The sequence below is a fragment of the Mauremys reevesii genome, linkage group 11 (assembly GCF_016161935.1).
Source record: "Mauremys reevesii isolate NIE-2019 linkage group 11, ASM1616193v1, whole genome shotgun sequence".
Classification (NCBI taxonomy): Eukaryota; Metazoa; Chordata; order Testudines; family Geoemydidae; genus Mauremys; species Mauremys reevesii.
The window spans coordinates 23,412,146-23,432,671 of NC_052633.1; the positions used below are offsets into that span (position 1 = coordinate 23,412,146).

At 43.4% G+C, this 20,526-nt stretch overlaps 1 protein-coding gene across 5 annotated transcripts in view; it reads right to left on the minus strand.

Annotated features, from left to right (window-relative positions):
• The window catches only part of CCDC150 (coiled-coil domain containing 150), a 46,030-nt gene that overhangs the window by 22,958 nt on the left and 2,546 nt on the right, over positions 1-20,526 (minus strand). For all 5 annotated transcript variants that reach the window (XM_039495394.1, XM_039495392.1, XM_039495393.1 and 2 more), the window contains 6 exons: positions 20,020-20,088; positions 16,831-16,947; positions 10,104-10,233; positions 4,985-5,028; positions 3,808-3,900; positions 2,515-2,622 (listed from right to left, as the gene is read on the minus strand). In XM_039495394.1, the coding sequence (XP_039351328.1) occupies positions 2,515-2,622; positions 3,808-3,900; positions 4,985-5,028; positions 10,104-10,233; positions 16,831-16,947; positions 20,020-20,088 (561 nt within the window). The remainder of the gene's footprint in view (positions 1-2,514; positions 2,623-3,807; positions 3,901-4,984; positions 5,029-10,103; positions 10,234-16,830; positions 16,948-20,019; positions 20,089-20,526) is intronic.

The following is a 20,526-nucleotide window of genomic DNA, read 5'->3' on the forward strand; positions in this document are numbered from 1 at the left end:
GCTCAGCTCACTGCCAGCCTGGGGTTTTGTCCACCTAGGCCGGCAGCGGGCTGAGCGGGACCTGCGGCTGGGATGCCGGCTGGTAAGGGGCCGGCAGCCGGGACCCCAGACCAGGGGGTTCAGGGGTCAGGGCAGAGGGCTGTGTGTGTGTGGGGGGGGGGGTTCAGGGGTCAGGGCAGAGGGCAGTAGGGGTGTGTGGGGGTGTAGGGCAGAAGGCTGGGTGTATGGGGGGGTACAGGGATGAGGGCAGAGGGCTGGGTGTGTGGCGGGGCTTAAGGGTCAGGGCAGAGGGCTGGGGGTGTGTGAGGGGTTTAAGGGTCAGGGCAGAGGGCTGGGTGTGTGGAGGGGTTTAAGGGTCAGGGCAGAGGGCTGGGGGTGTGGGGAGGTGCAAGGCAGAAGGCTGGGTGTGTGGGGGGTGCAGGACAGAAGGCTGGGGGTGTGGGGGGGGTTCAGGGCAGAGGGCTGGGGTGCTTGGCTCGTGGGGGTGCTCCCAGCCCCCTGCCCTGAGCGGCTCAAGGCAGGGGGCTGGAAGGGATATGCCCCGTCCCTACCTCTTCTCTGCCTCCTCTACGGAGCAGTGAGCACGCTGCCACTCTTCCCCCTCCCTCTCCCCCTCCCAAGGGCCATCAGCTGATCGGTGCAGGGAAAGAGGAGAGGGGGCAGGAAAGCACCACGCTGGGAGAAGAAGTGGGGGAGGGAGCAAGCTTGGCTGCCGCAGGACCAAGCTTCTGCCTCCTGCCCTCGCAGGGGAGAGCAGTGGGCGGGGGGGCTGAGTGGGGCTGGGACTGCGGCAGGCAGCAGCATGCCACTCAAAATCAGCTCATGTGCCGTATCTGGCACGCGTGCTGTGGGTTGCCGACCCCTGGTCTACAGCAAAAAAAGACTGGTAGAGGGCACAAAGCTACTATTTAAACCAAAGGGTTCTCTCCTGGTCAGTTTGGGGATTTCTGTATCCTGTCTTAGTACTGGATAGTATAACACTACTCGCTCCAATTTTTCAACATCTTTCTTGAAATGTGGACACCAGAACTGGACACAGTATTCCTGTAGAGATTGCACCAGTGCCAGGGGCGGTTCCAGGCACCACCACACCAAGTGTGTGCCTGGGGCGGCAAGCCACGGGGGGCGCTCTGCCGGTCGCTGCGAGGGCAGCAGGCAGGTTGCTTTCGGCGGCTTGCCTGCAGAGGGTCCACTGGTCCCGCGGCTTCAGCGGACCTCCCGCAGGCATGCCACTGAATCCACAGGACCGGGGACCTCCCGCAGGCAAGCCGCCGAAGGCAGCCTGCCTGCCGTGCTTGGGCGGCAAAATACCTAGAGCCGCCCCTGACCAGTGCCAAGTACGGAGGTAGTATAATCTCTCTATTCCTGCTTGATATCCCCCTGTTTATACATCCAAGGATTGCATAAGCGCATGGCCATAGCATTACACCTGAAGCTGATGTTTAGCTGATTAGCCACCACGACCCCCACATCTCTTTCAGAGCCACTGCTTTCCAGGATACAGTCCCCCATCCTGTAACTATTACTTATAATTTGTTCTTAGAAGAGCTTACATTTGGCTGTATGGAAACACAGTGTCTGCTTGTGCCCTGTTTAGCCTGTATTATTTACCACTCCCCCACTGTGTGTGTCATCAGCAATCTTTATCAGCAATGATTTTCTGTTTTCTTCCAGGTCATTCACAAAAATATTAAATAATGTAAATGTTTGGTGGTGTTTTGGGGCTTGCCCAAAATACCCTTCTAAGCAATGCAAGACAGCATAAACACCCTTTAAAAAAAATTTAAAATCTGTACTTGCTATTTAAAGGGTATCCAACCATAAACTGGAATTTCTTTAGTCAATTAAAAAAATCATCAATCTGATGATGTCTCTTTTAAATAAATACTTGCTAGACGCATCAAACCAAAATAGTGAAGTCTAGAAGCTTGCTGTCAGTCTAAGTTTTGAATTCTCTGTTCCAAGGGAAGAATGCTCTGTGCCATTCTTTGATGACACCAACTGGCTGACAGAAAAATAGTTATAGATGCCACAATGACCAGGGGCTAGTTCTGCACTGAAGAGAAGGCAGGAACTGTGTGGAGCAAGGAGAGTATAAGAGAAATGTTCTTCTTTTCTCCAGAGAAGAAAGAATAAATTCCAGGTGATACATATTAGAATAAGTGACCTGGGGAAAGATTGGATCTAGTCAATTAAACACACTCCTGGCTACCAAACTGCACACTGATTCTATTCTCACATTAATTTTCATTTTATCAAGGATAATGCCTGTCATTTGAGCAGGAGGAGGATGGAGAATTATAAGATAACATGGTTTTACATTTTATTGGGGTTTCATACCAAGTGTTCAAAACCAACTATGTCAAGCTGACTAGAATTCGGAGTCTTAATCCATAAAATATTTTACAGGATGTAACTGGTTTATTGAACTTTCCCCTCATCTATTCTTCCTGGTCTCTGAGCCACAGATGCTTCACATTGGCTATGTCACTAGTCTAATTTTGAACTGCATACCTTAAGCATGGCCTGATGATCTGAAATGAGTTTAGCATTCTCCATGGAAATGCTTCGAAGTGTAGCACTCAGTTCTGAGCATTGTTGGTTCAACTGGTCATTAATGATCTACAGAGGGGAAAACACACACGTTTTTATTTCAAACTTTCTACAGTAGAAATAAAAACACTTACAAACCTATCAATTTCTTTTATATTTCCTCTACCCCCATCATCTTGTAGTTTTTGAAGGTCAATGTGACCTTTGCTATAACAGGTCCACTGAGAAAAGTGTTCAGATAACACCAGTTTTCAGTGGAAGGGTTAAAAAGTGTGCTGCTATAAAAATACTGTAAGACTGGCACGAACCAATATCAGCAACACTAATGGTACTGAAGCTCTACCCTGATTCACTCAATGACACTTAGTATTTGAAGTAGCACAAGGCAAGAACAAAGGACCAGATTCCATTCTATAGTTTAAAAAATACATTGTCTAGAACCAGTCACTGCAGGACTGTCTAAATGCCGGTCGCTCTTTGCCTTTCTCCAGGAAGGGAAAGATGGCCTTGTGACAAAAATACAGGACTGGAAATCAGGAGATCTAGGTATTATTCTCAGCTCTGTGATAAAATCATTACAGAATGCTTTTTTGTAAGGGACATTTCTTTACAATTTACACTACAGCAATGCTGCAGAAATGCCAAGACTCTAAAGATCCATTCACTTCACTGGAGAGCTGCTGCTAAACAGAAAAACTAAAGCAGCAATTAAGTGTCTTTCAAAGATTCTAAGGCCAGCAGGGACCATTATAATCATCTTGTCTCCTGCCTAACACGGGCCATAATAACATCCAGTAAATCCTACATCAAGCCAGTAAGTTGTGTTTGAGCTATCCCGTCTCTTTTAGAAAACTATCCAGTCTTGATTTAAAGTCTTCAAGTAATGGAGAATCAGCCCTTTCAATAAGTAGAATTTGCGCCTTCTTAGAAGTCTAAGTATATCAATAAAAGCAGCCACAAGATTGGAAGCCTATGTTAGAATTGTGGCTAAATCAGAGACCATAAACTAAAGTGAATATTTTGGGATTTCAAAATTTACAACATCAAGAAACTAAGTCATCATATTTAACATTGGATCTGAAGACTTTTCATTGTCACCAGCTCAGCAAGCAGACTGTGCAGTTTTCACTGTGTAGCTTTACCCCAGACCAGGGAGGCATACCAAGATGTGAGAATTACACTCAATTAGTCATTGTAGATCCTGCCCCCTATATTTTAGCTCTGTGATATGGTAAGAGATGCTACTTTCATTACCTGTACTTTCTCTGCTGTCTCTCGCAGAGCTGTTATTTCAGATCGCAGTTGCACATTTTCCTCATGTTCTTTGCTGAAAGACAGCTGTGCATTCTAAAGGGAAGAATCAAACAGAATTTCTCCATGACAAAAGGTTAAAACAGACACAGTGTATTTCATCATCCAGCCAAGAATTTCACGGCATTTCACATTTGTCTCTCACCTTTTGTTTAACAGAGCTGGTTAGCCTGTAACAGTGCTACTTAAGCACCTGTAGATGCCAGCCTTTTCTACATGTGTATTTTGTTTATTTGGATAGTCAAGCACAACCTCATATCAATTCAAAACACCTATTTGCCTTTACTGTCAGTGATCTTGGCATCATTCTTGACCCTAAACTCTCCTCCTGCCACAAATCCTACATCTGCTCATCTATCACCACTGATGCAGCACTGCTTGTGTATACCAAGCCTTGACATCACTAAAACCTTTTTGCTTTCAAGCACAGCTTTGGGCTGCATATACACAGACCGCATACAGACTGTAAGCTCATTGGGGGCAGTGACTATTTGTTGTATTTGTACAGGGCCGAGCACAAGGAGGTCTTGTTACATCACTCAGTCTCCTACGCACTACTATAATACACAAAATAAATAATAATGGATTAGAAAGTAAATAGCTTCTTTCTATGATGCTATTGCAGCCACACTTGGAATTTTGCATTCAACTCTGGATTCTTCACTGATAGGAGCCCTTCCCCATAGTAGTAAATACAGTACCTCCAAAAATCAAAGACAAACCTAGATTAGGCACATAACTTGTGACATTAATCCCTGTTTTGCTAATTGTTCAGTAGCCTTTAAGGGCTTGTCTTACACAGGGAATTCAGAAAAATTAATCCAAACTAACTAAAAAGTGTGAATTTAAAATGGATTAGTTGAACCACATTAAGCCCGTGTAGACATTCTTATTCAGAATTAAAGCAGACTTCATTTTATTTAGCCTTGAGTCTCTGGGTGGCATTTGTTCACATAAAAAAGATGCTATCCAATCTCACCCACATAACAGTCCCTGTACATGAGAGGAACAACAGAGGGCCTGCAGGTAAGGACTGAGGTACAGTGGTATTTTGCTTCTTACATTAGAAAAAGGAAAAAAAATCAACCCTTTCCCCCTCCAACAGTTGTTTACAACTTACTTTTGCTTCCTCACTGAGCTGGGAAATGATGCAGTTTCTGGAATCTAAGGCAGAGCAAAATCAAAACAAAGCCATGAAACTATATGGTTGTAAATCAAAATGTCACCTTTTAAATTAAAGTGGCTTGCTTAGGTAACTGAATATGGAACAAATGTGCAAGATTTCCATGAACATGCTGCTCTGTCTGATAATACTTTTACTGATGGATCTAACCTTTCAGCAGGATCACTGTAGAGCACATCCTTCCTTCCTGTTAATCACAGGCAAGACTACTACTATATTTTTTTTTAAGAGGAAAGTACACTACTGTACCTCTCACTTATGCATGCAATGATTGTGATTGCACATGCATCCTGGGTAATTGTACTCATAACCTGAATTATGTGGCAATTGTACACACAGATTATGTGCAATACCATATAGGTTTTGTGTCTAAAAACTCAGGCCCCTAGTTTAAACACACACACAGAGTACAAAAAGAATGTACTTGTGTTGGTCTGAATGAACTATCTGTATACCGTGCCTCTTCCAGTTCTGCACTGCTTCTGAATGAGATACTGACAAAGGTGAAGAGGACAAGAGATACATGAATGAAAAGAATATAAAAATGAAGCCAATCAAAAATTCTTGGTTACAACATCCAAAGTACATTGTGGAAAGGTCAGTCAAAAGATATTTCAAATAACAAAGGAAGAAAGCCTTAATAAGAAGGATAATTTCACTTTTACTTTCCGCATTAATCTCTCCCCCAGAAGTAAGCAAACTCCCTTTGGAGAAGCTAAAGGAAAAACAATTAAATGAAAAATGCCATTTCATTTCTTCCTAATTCAATCTGTGTGGAAGGGATCAAAGTACATGGTGACAAGCTAAATTCCCTCTAAGCTGCATGGCCACACGGCTGCCTATTAAGTACTGCATAGGCGCTCAGGACTCCAGCAGGGAGAGATGCCTCTCCCCAAGCCCTGGACCTACCGTGTCGCCCCTCCCACAGCCCAGCCCGGCCCCACTGAGAGGACAGGCACCCCATCCCTGGCCCCAACCAAACCCAGCCCAGCCCTGCTGTGGCCGGGGGAGAGGCGCCTCTCTTCAGCCCAGGTGCTGCTGTGGGGAATCCTCTCTCTCTCTCCCTTGTAGCCCCAGGGAACACCAATGCACCCCAAACCTCTCAGGCCCAGCTCCACCCCAGAGCCCTCAGCCCCCCCCCGCAACCCTCTACCCCAGCCCTGAGCCCCTCATCCCCAGCCCCACCCCAGAGCCCGCACCCCCAGCCAGAGCCCTCACACCCCAACCCTCTGCACAAACCCTGAGCCCCCTCCCACACTACGAATCCTTTGGCCCCACCCCGCCGTGTCACACATCACCTCCATATTGGTGTACATAACAAAATTCAGTCTGCATGTGGGTGGGAAAAATTAAAGGGAACACTGGTGACAAGTATCAGGTTTTAATCCTTTAGTGCATACTAGAAATTTACTAAGTTTCAGCCCAAATTTGTCACTTGGGTAACAGATGGATTTTTGTTTGGGGGAAAAGGAAACTGTTCTGTTTGTACAGGAAGAGAGCTCTCTCCCACCCACCCAATCCTACTATAACAGCATGGCAAGATTCTCCTGTTTTCATACCCAGCTAGTGGGTGTTGGAACCCTTAAGAAAGCTGCAGGTTAATTATTGCTATCTCAAAGAGGCAGATATGGCTCATTAAATTTCACCCTGAATATAAAGGAAGAGGGAGTGGCTCTCTGGCAGAAGAAACTAGAATCTGGAACAGACATGCCTTGAGGGAAGGAACCCTAGGAAGAACACTTAGGCAATATTGAGGATTTTCTGGGGATGGGGCAGGGATTTTATTTTTAAAGAAAAAAGCAGATCCCAGGAGGCGTGGTCCTTTCATGGTGCGAGTGTGTAACTTTTGTTTGAAATTGGGTGGAAATTCCACCAGCGTACTTCACTGAAGCAGGAATTCCTGATCAGATCAACTAAATTTTCATTCACTGACATCTTTGTTCTGAGAGGCTGTGTTCCCATTAAATCCCTCCCCTGCTTCACAGTGCTTCTCACAGCAGCTCCCAAATTATCTAAAGGAAAAGTGGTCAGGGAACTTTTCATGCTGTGCTATCTTACACCCCTACCCATAGCTCCAAAAGACCGAGTCATTAGCAACCAGCAAAATAGCCAAATATCAGTTCAAGAATTAAGTCCTATGATTACTCACTAGCTCAAATCTTCTCTGTAAGAGACTCGCATTGATGAAATCCATTAAGAAAATTGCTATCATTCTATTCCCTTCTCTCTATTATTACTGCAGCTACTTTTCCTCCAGCTAGGAAAAGTTTCAGCGGCTTCAGATAAAACCCAAGAGAAGTCTCTTCAAGAGTTCATCACCTCTCATAATTAGCAGTCCTCCCATTAGCCAATATAGCTGTAGCCTATCAGGAGGACGCTACTAGCTTTGAAATGATGGACCTCAGTCACTCAAGCCTCTGCTGTCTGCTAGGGAAGGTGCTGTAAGGCTAACAAATCAGAATAATAGAAATGTAGGACTGGAAGGGACCTTGATAGATCATCTAGTCCAGTTCCCAGCACTGAGGCAGGACTAAGTATTATCTAGACCATCCCTGACAAGTATTTGTCTAACCTGTTCTTAAAAGCCTCCATTGACAGAGATTCCACAACCTTCCTCTGTAATTCGTTCTAGTGCTTAACTACCTTTACAGTCAGGAAGTTTTTCCTAATGTCTAACCCAGGGGTAGGCAACGTATGGCACACATGCCGAAGGTGACACGCAGGCTGATTTTCAGTGGCACTCTCACTGCTCAGGTCCTGGCCACCGGTCCAGGGGGCTCTGCATTTTAATTTAATTTTAAATGAAGCATCTTAAACATTTTAAAAACCTTATTTACTTTACATACAACAATAGTTTAGTTATATATTATAGACTTAGAGAAAGAGACCTTCTACAAATGTTAAAATGTATTACTGGCATGCAAAACCTTACATTAGAGTGAATAAATGAAGACTTGGCACACCACTTCCAAAAGGTTGCTGACCCCTGGTCTAACCTAAATCTCCCTTGCTGCAAGTTAAGCCCAGTACTTCTTGTCCTGTCTGCTGTAGTTAAGGAGAACAATTTATCACCCTCTTCTTTGTAACAACCTTTTATATACTTGAAGACTTATCGTATCCCCCCTCAGTCTTTTTTTCCCCAGACTAAACAAACACAGTTTTTTAAATCTTTCCTCATAAGTCATGTTTTCTAGACTTTTAATCATTTTTGTTGCTCTCTGCTGGACTTTCTCCAAATTGTCCACATCTTTCCCAATGTGTGGTGCCCAGAACTGGACACAGCATTCTAGATGAGGCCTTATCAGTGCTCCCAGCGGGGGCCGGGGCTGCTGGCTGCCTGCAAGAGCCTGGCCAAAGCCCAGAGCCCAGTAAATCGAATCCAGAGGGGCCCGCGAGGGGCTTGGGCCCGCCCCAGCGCCCAGCCCAGGAGGCCCCAGCAGCATCCAGGGGAGGGGGCAGGGCTGCTGGGAGGGCGCGGCCAGCCCAGCCTTTTTTATCCCCAGGCAGCAGAGGCAGGAGGCTGGGGGCTGGCTTGGGGCCTGGAGAGGGCCAGCCGCCCCCAGCCGCCAGGGGCCAGAGGGGGGCTGGCTGCGGGGGGGCTGCTGCAGCCCAGAGCCGTCCCATAAGCAGCAGCCGCGCCGGGGAATCAGGGGGCTCTGGGCTGCCTGCAGCGAGGCAGCCCAATCCAGCGGCGGCTGGGAATCAAAGGAGCTCTGGGCTCTGCCGTGGCAGCAGGCCCAGCCTGATCCTGATCCCTGCTGGCGGCTTTGAAAAAAAAAGGGCTGGCCGGCAGCGCACAGCAGGGAGAAGAAAAGCTCCAAATATTGCTGGAGCAGAGCCCTGTCTGTGAATATTCCTGGGGCAAAGCCCCAGGAGTAGAGTGGAAGAATTACTCCTTGTGTCTTGCTTAAAACACTCCTGTTAATACATCCCAGAATGATGTTCGTTTTTTTCTTCTTTTTTTTTTGCAGCAGTATTTTATTGTTGACTCTCATTTAGTTTGTGATCCACTTAACACCCAGATCCCTTTTCTGCAGTACTCCTTCCAAGGCAATCATTTCCCATTTTGTGTTTGTACAATTGACTATTCCTTCCTAAGTGAAGTACTTTGCATCTGTATTAGTGAATTTCATCCTATTTATTTAAGACCGTTTCTCCAGTTTGTCCAGATCATTTTGAATTCTAATCCTGCGCTCCAAAGCGCTTGCAACCTCTCCCACCTTGGTATCGTCCGTAAATTTTATAAGTATGCTCTCTGTGCCGTTATCCAAATCATTTATGAGAATATTGAACAGAACTGGACCCGGGAGATGTCCCTGCAGGACCCCACTCGATATGCCCTTCCAGCTTGATTGTGAACCACTGACAACTACTTTGTTTTGTTTTTGCAACCAGTTATGCACCCACCTTCTAGTAGATTTGTCTAGGCTATATATCACTGGTTTGTTTACGAGAAGGTCAAGTGTCAGTATCAAAAGCCTTACTAATATTGAGATATCACATCTACTGCTTCCCCACATCCACCAGCTTGTTGTCAAAGGAGGATATTAAGGTTGATGTGTGATGATTTGTTCTTAAGTAACAATCAACATGGATTTGTTATCACCGTTTCCTTCTAGATGCTTACAAATTTCTTGTTTGGTTATTTCTTCCATCATCTTTTTGGGTACCAAAGTTAAACTGACTGGTCTATAATTCCCTGGGTTGTCCTTTTCTCCCATTTTATAGATAGATACTATATTTGCCCTTTTCCAGTCCTGTGAGATCTCATCCGTCCTTCACGAGTTCTCAAAGATAATCACTAATGGCACTCAGCAATATCTTCAGCCAGTTCCTTAAGTGTCCTAGAATGTATTTCATCAGGCCCTGCCAACTTGAAGATATCTAACTTGTCTAAAGTAATTATTAACTTGTTCTTTTCCTATTTTGGCCTCAGATTCTACCCGATTTACACTGATGTTCACTATGTTAGTCGTCCAATCACTGCTAATTTGTTTGGTGAAAACTGAAACAAAAAAGGCAATATTCAGTCCTAGCTGAGAACCTGCTATCATACCCAGGTCAGCTTTCAGCTGTGTACACTCCTGCCCCAGTTGTGCAGTTCTCTCCTCCTCCTTCTGTAACCTCTCTCGGGCAAGCTGGATATCCTTGTGCAGGCCATGGCAGTCCTGCTGCAGTACCTGTACCTATAGGGATATCACACAATCAGCTTTTCTCTGGGATATAGAGTTTTATAAAACATGAGAATCTAAGCAAGTTTCAGAATCCAAATGGTTAGCCTATTGGAGAGGAAAAAGCTAATCAGATTGTTTCAAGCATAATGTTTTAAAGAAGAATCACAAAGGGCAGGTGTTACGGTATCAGAGGCTGTAGAAAGGGTCCCGATTGCCTGCTTATTTTATGCATCAAACAGGTGGAGCCAGAGATAATAAAGATACATATTATAAGAGAAGTGAAATCAAATTAGCAGGGTGGCCAGCGATTGCATTACCAAGGATCACAGAAAGACAGGCTTTGTGGATCTGCCACTGAAGGCAGACTGTTAAATAAGCAAAGTCTGAACATATGAACCATTCTGTCTCTTCTCGCACTACTTATCAAAACAGGACATTGTGATAAATACAAACATCAGAAAGCATGGGATGGATTAAATTAAACCATTTTCTCTCCTTTTAATCCAATCTTGTTTTGCTCATTCACTGTTAGTTTCCTGTATAACTTGAAGTCTACAAGAATCTTAAGATAACTAACAAAAGCTAGGAAAAGAAGAAAGTATGAAATTTCTATTAGCAGTATGCTGAACAATTCCAAAGGCAGCAGAAGGGACCTTGAAGGAACAGAGATTAAGCAGATGCTTGACAGCCCAAAACCTATTTTCCCAGGGTTGACAAAATACATAAATAAATCAAGGTTTGCTCATTTGATTAATTTAAACATGAATAAATCTCACAACCTGTTTTGTTGTTGTTTTGTAGTCCTGTTGTAGTGCTGTGGATTTAGAAATGTTTAGGCAGCCTTTGTTGCCTGGGTATTTTGTTGTTTATCTGAAGTATAACCAAATCTCTCTCTGTATTCACCACCCTCATGCTTCACAAGGGCTTCATATTGCAAAGGCTCTTGTGAACTGAAAGCCACCTTTGTTATTGTGGGAATTCCTGGGGAAAACATTGTTACTCCAGAAGGTTTAAGAACCTTATGTAATATCTTCAGAAATGTTGTTTTCTAGCAGAAAGCTGTACCAGTACTTTGCTAGCCGATACTACTATGCATATTTCTTTTTAATGTTTAATATTGTTTAGTTACTTATAAAACACTGAAAACATTTGTACCATTGATAATACTGAAAAGACCAAAAAAAACCCAAACCCTTAACTAAAATTAGAGAGATTGCCAGCTGAAAAGTTAGGATAAACTAGTCATAATTAACTTCCTTCACCTTCTGGTGTGTCATGAATATCAATGTAGATTCCTTAATACAACCACAATACATACAGAGGCTTTCCATAAGAATGGCCATACCGGGTCAGACCAATGGTTCATCTAGCCCAGTATCCTGCCTTCTGACGGTGGCCAGTGCCAGATGCTTCAGAGAGAATGAATAGAACAGGGCAATTTATTGAGTGATCCATCCCCCGTTGTTCAATCCCAGTTTCTGGCAGTCAGGGGTTATGGGACACCCAGAGCATGGAGTTGTGTCCCTGACCATCTCTATGAACTTTGTTTTTTTTTATACAGTTATACTTTTGGCCTTCATAACATCCCCTGGCAATGAATTCCACGGGTTGACTATGCATTGTGTGAAGCAGTTTGTTTTAATTCTGCTGCCTTATTCATTTAATTGGGTGACCACTGGTTCTTGTATTTATGTGAAAGGGTAAATAACACATTTCCCCCCCATTCCATTCATGCTTTTATAGACTTCTGAGATATCCCACCCTTAGTTGTCTCTTTTCTAAACTGAACAGTCCCCATCTTTTTAATCTCTTCTCATACAGAAGGTGTTCGATATCCCTCATCTCCCCCAGCCCCATACTTTTTCCACTTCTAAAATCTCTTTTTTTTAAGATAGGGTGAACAGAACTGCATGCAATATTCAAGGTGTGGGTGTACCATGCATTTATATAGTGGCATTATGATATTTTCTGCCTTATATATCCCTTTCCTAATGATTCCCAACTTTCTGTTGATTTTTTGACTGCTGTTGCTCATTGAGCAGATGTACCCAGAAAGCTATCCACAATGACGCCAAGATCTTTCTTGAGTGGTAACAGCTAATTCAGATCTCATCATTTTGTATGTATAGTTGGGATTATGTTTTCCAATGTGCATCACTTTGCATTTAGCAAGACTGAATTTCATCTGCCCTTCTGTTATCCAGTCACCCAGTTTTGTGAAATCCCTTTGTAATTCTTCACAATCTGCTTTGGATTCAATTACCTTGAATAATTTTGTATTGTCTGTAAACTTTGTCATCTCACTGATTACCCCTTTTTCCAAATCAGGTAGGAATATAGTGAACAGAACTAGTTCCAGTACAGATCCTTGGCGGACTCTGCTATTTATCTCTCTCCACTGTGAAAATTGACCATTTATTCCCACCCTTTGTTTCCTATCTTTTAACCAGTCTCATGGACTTTTCTGTTATCCCATGACTGTCTACTTTGTTTAAGAGCCTTTGGTCAGAGACCTTGTCAAAGGCTTTCTGGAAGTCCAAGTACACTATATCCAGTGCATCACTCTTGTTCACATATTGGTTGACACCCTCAAAAATTTTGAGTGGTGAGGCATGGCTTCCCTTTACAGAAGCCATGTTGATCTTCCCCAACAACTCATGTTCACCTGTGTGTCTGAGAATTCTGTTTTCTCCAATAGTTTCAACCAATTTGCCTGTTACTGAAATTAGGCTTCCTGACCTGTAATTGCCAGGATCACCTCAAGAGCCTTTTTTAAATTTCAGCATCCCATTAGCTATCCGCCAGTCACCTGCTACAGGAGCTGAGAGAAGTTCCACATCAGTTAGTAGTTCTGCAATTTCATAGTTCAGTTCTTTCAGAATTCTTGGGTGAATACCAGCTGGTCCTGGTGACTTATTACTGTTTAATTCATCAGTTTATTCCAAAACCTCCTTTATTTACACCACAACCTGGGATATTTCCTGAGATTTATCACCTAAAAAGAATGGCGCAGGTGTGGGAATCTCCCTCACACCCTCTGTAGTGATGACTGATGCATTTAGCTTCTCTGCCACGGCTTTGTCGTTCTGGAGTGCTTTCTTCATCTCCTTGAACATCCAGTGGCGCCACAGGCTTCCTGCTGCTCATGTACTTAATTTTTTGCTGTTAGTTTTTGTGTCTTATGCTCGTTGCTCTTAATTCTTTTTTGGCAATACTTGACTTGCCAGATTTTTGCTCCTTTCTATTTTCCTTATTAGACTCCAACTTCCAATTTTTAAAAGAGGTCTTTTTGTTTCTAGCCATCTTTTACTCTGCTTTTGAGCCATGGTGGCATTTTATTGTTTTTTTTTGTTTGTTTGTTTTAAGTTTGGGGCATATATATAGTTTTGAGCCTCTATTATGGTGTGCTTAAAAAAAATCCCATGCAGCTTACAGGCATTTCACTCCTCCTCATTATGTGTAGTTCCCTTTTTTGAAGTTCAATGCTACTCTGCTGGGTTTCTTTGGTTTTCCTCCCTACAAGGATATTAAATTTAACTGCATTATGGTTGCTGTTACTGAGTGGTTCAACTATATTCACCTCTTGGACCAGACCCTGTATGCCACTTAGAACTAAATCAAGAACTGCCTCTCCCCTTGTGGGTCCAGAACTGGCTGCTCCAAGAAGCAATCATGAACAGTGTCTAGACATTTTATCTCTGCCTCTCCTCCTGAGGTGATATGTTCCCAGTCAATATGGGGATAGTTGAAATCCCTCACATTACTATTGGGTTTTCTGTTTGTGTAGCCTCTCTAAACTCCCTGAGTGTCTAACAATCAAGGTCACCATCCTGGTCAGGTGATCAGTAGTATATTCCTACTGTTATTATTCAAGCATGGAATTTCTAGCTATAGAGATACCAAGACACTATTAAATTCATTTAAGATTTTTACACATTTGACTCTAAGCTTTCTTTCACATATAATGCCACTCTTCCACCAGTACAACAAGGAGTTTGGTGGCACCTTAAAGACTAACAGATTTATTTGGGCATAAGCTTTCGTGGGTAAAAAACCCACTTCTTCAGATGCATGGAGACAGACTAACACAGCTACCCCTCTGATACTCTTCCTCCAGTGCAACTTACTCTATCATTCCTATATATTTTATACCCTGGTATAATCATGTCACATTATCATCATTTCAGCAAGTTTCTGTGATGCCTATTATATCAATATTCTCATTTAATACCAGGCATTCAAGTTCACCCATCTTAGCATTTAGACGTTTTGCAGTTGTATACAAGCACTTACAAAATTTGTCACTATTTAGTTGTCTGCCTGCACGTTGTGTAATTGAATAGCACTCTATTTGACTGTTTTTCTTCAGTCCATACCTCTACTTTATCAACTTCTATCCTCTTCTCTTTACTAGGCTATGGAGCATCCCCTTTAATAAATCCTCTCCTAAGGGAGGGGTGGGTTTGCCTGAATTGTGTGCACACAATTGGTTTACCTGTTGGTTTACCCTCAGCCCTTAGCTTAAAACACTTCTATGATCTTTTAAATTTTACATGCCAGTAATCTGGTTGTGTTTTAGGTGGAGCCCATCCTTCCAATATAGGCTCCTCCATTCACAAAAGATTTCCCAGTTCTTAATAATCCTAAATCCCTCCTTCCAAAACCATCATCTCATTCGAGACCCTGCAGCTCTGCCTATCTAACCAGCCCTGAACATGGAACTGGAAGCATTTCAGAGAGTGCTACCATGATGGTCCTGAATCTTAATCTCTTACCTAACAGCCAAAATTTGGCCTCCAGGACCTCTTTTATTTTTCCCTATGTCAGTGGTACCTACATGTACCATGACCATCAGCTCCTCCCCAGAACTGCCCATCAGTCTGTACAGATGTTGCAAGAAGTCGGTAACCTTTGCACTTGGCAGGCAATTCACTGTGCTGTTCTCCCAGTCATCACAAACCCAGCTATCTATATTTCTAATAACTGCACCCCCCCATTACTATTATGTGTCTCTTCCTAATAACAGGCATCTCCTCCCCAGACAGGTATGCTTTGTGGGAGAGGCTGTCACACCCCAATGGCCCCCTCCCTCAAGGGGTCCTCTGGGGAAGGCAGATCAGCACTGTATATTGCTAACACTATTGCAAGCATTGCAGGACATTTTGGGAAGGGTCAAAGATGTGAATGAGTGTGGAATGGAAGATTCTTTTGCATGTCGTGAGAGGCCAGAGGGGGAAGAAGGCTACAAAGAACAGGTTAACTCCACACTCCTGCTAGGCCTGAAAATATGACACTGACTCCAGCCAGCTCAAGGCCACAGACAGCACACATCTGACTCTTGGCTGCCTGCCAAGAAAGAGGGGGGCCCAGAATCCACCGACCAGCTGTGAGAAAGGAAGATTCAGCTGAACAGACTTGCACAGCCAGCCCATAACAAGCGAGGCAAGCGAAGGCCCGCACGGAGGAAAACAAAGAGGACAACGAAGTCTAGCCGGTGTGTTTTGGGAAAGCTGAGGAGACCACAGAGAGCCGGTTTTGATTGGTACAAAGAGCATCAGGAGCAGAGGTCCCTGAACGGAACACCCCCAGAGGAACCTAGGACTTAAAACCCTCCTTAGAGCTGGAGCAACTCAGAGATCACAGTAGACTCCAGACAACCTAGGCCCAGGACAAGAACTCCCGTCCATCCCTCCCCCCTTCTTCTACGTTACACCCAGGCTTGGCCAGCGTCGGGTAGTGTGGGTGTGAGTATGAAAGTGGGTTAGGGCTTGGGGCACTAACACTTTCTTCCTTCCTCTGAGTGATGTGGGGAACCCCTCCCGCCCCAGCACTCTCCACTGTTGTTTTAGTATTTTATTATTAAAGCTTTAAAACTTAGACACTTGGTGTGTTTCATCATCTCCTCCCCAAACGATCCTGTGGCCTCAGCCTGATCACCTAAGGCCTCAGGCAGATTGGTAACAAATCTGTCATAAGGATACTGTGACATCATCTGGAAGGAGGATCCCAACTATGGGACTGTTTCCCTTCATTTCATCTTGATGTTCTCCTTCCCCAAGACTCTCATCCTCCTCAACAGCACAGGGCTATGAGGCGGGGGCAGGACTGCTCTGTGTCCAGGAAAGTCTTATCTCTGTACATCTCTGTCCCCCTTAGCTCCTCCAGTTCAGCCACTCTGATGTCAAGCACCTGTCCTCTGTCTCTATGGACCATGAGGTGCTTGCACTGAATGCACACATATGCCATATACTCACCAGGCAGGTAATCAGAGTTTATTGCACTGAATGCAGCACATATCACCCTCACTCTGCTGCAGGACTTCCTGCTTGCATTATTTTTACTTTTGCTGGATTTCACAATTGCCAGTCTGTTTCTCTGCAGAGCATTCACATTAAATTGCTTGTCAACTTTTAGACCTTTAACACCTCATAATTATTTAATCAAGATTCCCTTTTCCACACCTTGCACACTGAAGCTGAGTGATTACAAAGATATACTAACTGCTCTCTAGGAAGAGCACTCCAACCTCTTATTATTCTTCCTGCTAAGGGGGGTGGGGGGGAAGTGAGAGAGAAAGAAAAAATGGAAGAGGTGCTGTGCTTCTCCAACCTGTTCCCGTTCTGCCTCTACTGTTATCTCCATATCCTGCACACGTCTCAGCATGGTCGCTTGGGATTCCTCCAAAGACTCCCGCAGGCTTGCCTCTTGGGAAAGCTGCTCCCTTAGCTACAAGAGACAAAACACCAGGTATGTGGCTGGAGACAGCACCGAGCCATAAAAACTGAAGATTAATGAAGCAGGTAAGGGTTCAATACAGCAAAGCAACCATTATTAGTAATATCCAGTGATCTGTTAAAGGTGATATAACACTATGGAGTAAGTATTTCATGGAGGTGGTAAAGCAAGGAAGCAATACCAAACAACCCACTCAGCTATGGAAAATGTATTAATAACCAGACAGATTTAGCACCTGGACCAAAATTTGTGTTTACTGAGAGTGGCAATTCTGCTCCCTACAGCGTGCTCAGAGACCCAACTATTTTCTCGGCCTCAAATCTTACTGCTCTTCTGCCACATTACCATTCCTCCATCTAAGGGCCTGCTGTGTCTGTCTTCCTCTGGACTGAGTCAACATTGTTTCTGAACACGTGGGAAAGAGTCACTGCAGAGATGAGGCACTTCTTCCACTGCAGGGACTGAGCAAACACAGTGGGCCTGATTTTGTTCTCACATCAGTGCAATTCCAGTTGATTATCAATGTAATTGAGACTAGAATCAGGCATATAGTCTCCACACCACACTCGAGACTCAAAGTTCAATTCCTTGCAGGGTAGCATACTGTGTTACTATGAGACTCTTGGGTTCATTGCTAAAAGGGGATAGCTGCTATTCAGTAAGGACTAAGCAGCAACTCTTTTTCCCCAAAAACCCAATTCAGCTGAATCTCCCAGGTTGGAATCTATCATTTTATTAACATGTGTTTTATATACACTGAAAACCTCTTGCTGCAAGATTCTTCTGTGAAAGCTTTCTGTAACTGGAACTACAAGCTTTAGATATATTTAGTGTGAAACTTTCTATAAAAGCAAATCACACACGATATACTCTTGACCCTATGCAACAGGTGATTCCAATCTCTGGTATCCCCAGGAAAAGCTAGGACCCAGGAGCATTTCTCTTATCTCCAGGTGGTGTTGATAGAACATGTAGATTACTTTGAAGCCTGATTTGCTAAAGACATTTATATCAAGTTACTAATAAGAGCCCATAATAAGAAGAGAATTCCTAAGCACAAACATTAATAAATTAGGCTTTTCTTCAGTTTGTTGCAGAGAAACCAGCACCAATTTGAAATGGGGCCTAGAACTGGGGCCTAGCTCCATGCTGGTCATGAGTACTGCCAAAATACTGAGTGTTAAACATGTGAGCTAGTGTATCTGGGAATTAATATCTCTGTTCCTCTGTGAACTATAAGAAGAGAGCATCAGATACACACCAAGAGAAATGTTTAAAGTTGTATGACTACTATTATCTGAAGAGACTCCACATGTTGTTTCAGATCTGTCATCCTCCAGTGAGTACAACACAAATACCTAAATGCATTGCTTATAACAAGGGCTATGTGTACTTCAGGGCAACCTGAACCTGAATTTTACTGCAAGGCCTACAGCCTCTCTCCAGCACAGCAAACTGGAAGTTCTATTGCAAAGTCAACTATTTTTAAAAACAGGATTTTATTTAATAATTAAATGAAAGTGAGTGATAAAATCTCTGTACCAGACCAGTGGTCTGGGGAGATCTGGTCAGTTACACACAGTGATAACTTTACTTGTTTCCAGCTACTAAGGAACATTAAAAGAACCTGAAAATACATAGAAAAGGAATGCCAGGAAAATAATTGTTGTAGTTGCTACAGAGAGACTTAATCATCAATTGACGGCGTTGTGTGTGATTGTGAATGGGAGGGTCCCCACCAGAAGTCAGAGAAGCCACTCACGTACACGTAAGTGTACTACTTACTTTGATATTCACTTTTTCAGTGTGACCTATGTTGACAAAGAGTATCCACATTGTATTTGTAGTTGGAGGTTTTGACAACTGGGGCATTAGGCTTCTGAGAACAGTGAGAGAAAGCACTTAGCTTTTTGGCACTCCCATGAGGCACGTATTTTTTTTTGAACTAAGGAGGGGATACATCTTCTCTTTCCCTCCCATTTTATGGAGCAAGGTGGGCTAGAGGGGGAGGAAATATATTTTCCCAATGGAAAGAGCGAGTTAAATGATCTCACCAACTGCTTCCATTAGGGAACAGAAAGGATGTGAGGTGGGTAAAGGCTTACCACCATTGCAGCTTTCATACTGCATCAAGCACCCTTCTGGCCAAAACATGATCAGGACCCCTTTTAAGTCTTTCAGAACTGCTGCTCATTCAGCTTGAGAAGTTATTAAATTATATAAGGGACATATTTTCAGAAGCTCACACCCTACTTCATCAGGACAATAAGATGCCTCATGTCTACACTCTATTTCTTTAATTAGTCCATAACAAGGTACGTGCCACAACTTGGTCACTAGCTAGCAGACATTAAGTCACCAGTTCCATTTTTCGATGCAATAAAGTCATTCTCCATGATTGCAAGAAGCAGTTAGAAGATTGTAGGCTAAGGGTAAAACCTACTTCCACAGCATGGAACTCAGATCTCTGTTAGTAACTTCAACTAACACATTTTGTATCTTGCATGAAAGACATTCTGTCTTAGGTTTGTAGACCAGGGCATGCTCAGCAGCCTCCTTTCAGATGTGCATATTCCATTGCTGGTTTTCACAGATTCACACCCAGATCACCATTGTGAAAGTAGAATGAATTATATTGTAAAAATAAGAATGGATTAAAGAAATGTTGTATGTACCTTTTAAGCAGAAATAAGAAATGTTGAAATACAGGTGCCACGAAAAGAAACATTAGGCATAAACAAGGGTGCTAATGACGAAACATTAACAGAAGATCGGTAATAGTTAGTAAGGAAATAAGATATGCATGTCTAGCCCAGGTAAACTTATCAGATTCTGCTTCCTTTGTTATCTTGTTAAGTGCTCGCCCTTTTATCTGTATAAATAAGATAGATAATGTGAGAACCATGCAAGACACAAACTGGGTGTTATTAGCAGAGCGCTGTGCTAATAAAACAGACTGGTCTGACAAACTGAGTCCCGAGTCTAACTTTGACACCATCCAGGCTTTTCCCAAAAAAACCCACACCCACCTCACTCTTCCTTCTAACCTTCTTTTGTGCTTACCTCCTGAAGTCTATGGTTCATTATGTGTTTTGTTGTCCTCAGCTCCTCTGCTGCAATGGCTACATTTGTCTAAAAGAGGACCAAAAAAAATAATTTTTTTTTAAGCCTCACAACTGCAGCAAAACTTTCAAGAGAGTTTCAAAACCAGGCTGGCCAGTAACCCATTGCTATTGTTTTATTTACATGTCATGCTGAGACCTGGGTTTGATTCCTAGTTCTAGTTTGGTGCTCTAAAGAGACAAACACCTTGCATTGCTTTTCAGCAACCACTTAAGACTATTAAGAAGATGGGTAACAGATTCCAGAACAGTCCTCTTTAGGTGGAAGGATGGTGGCCTAGCTGTGGGACCCAGAGAGTATATGGGGGAAAATGGAGATGTGCTTAGCAATCCATGAGTTGGAGGTGGCAAGAACCCCAATTCTTGAGGGGTTATAAATACAGAGTTGTTGTTTGTTTGTCTTTTTTTTAAGTCATACTCAATTTATCACCATCATTTATTGCTGGAT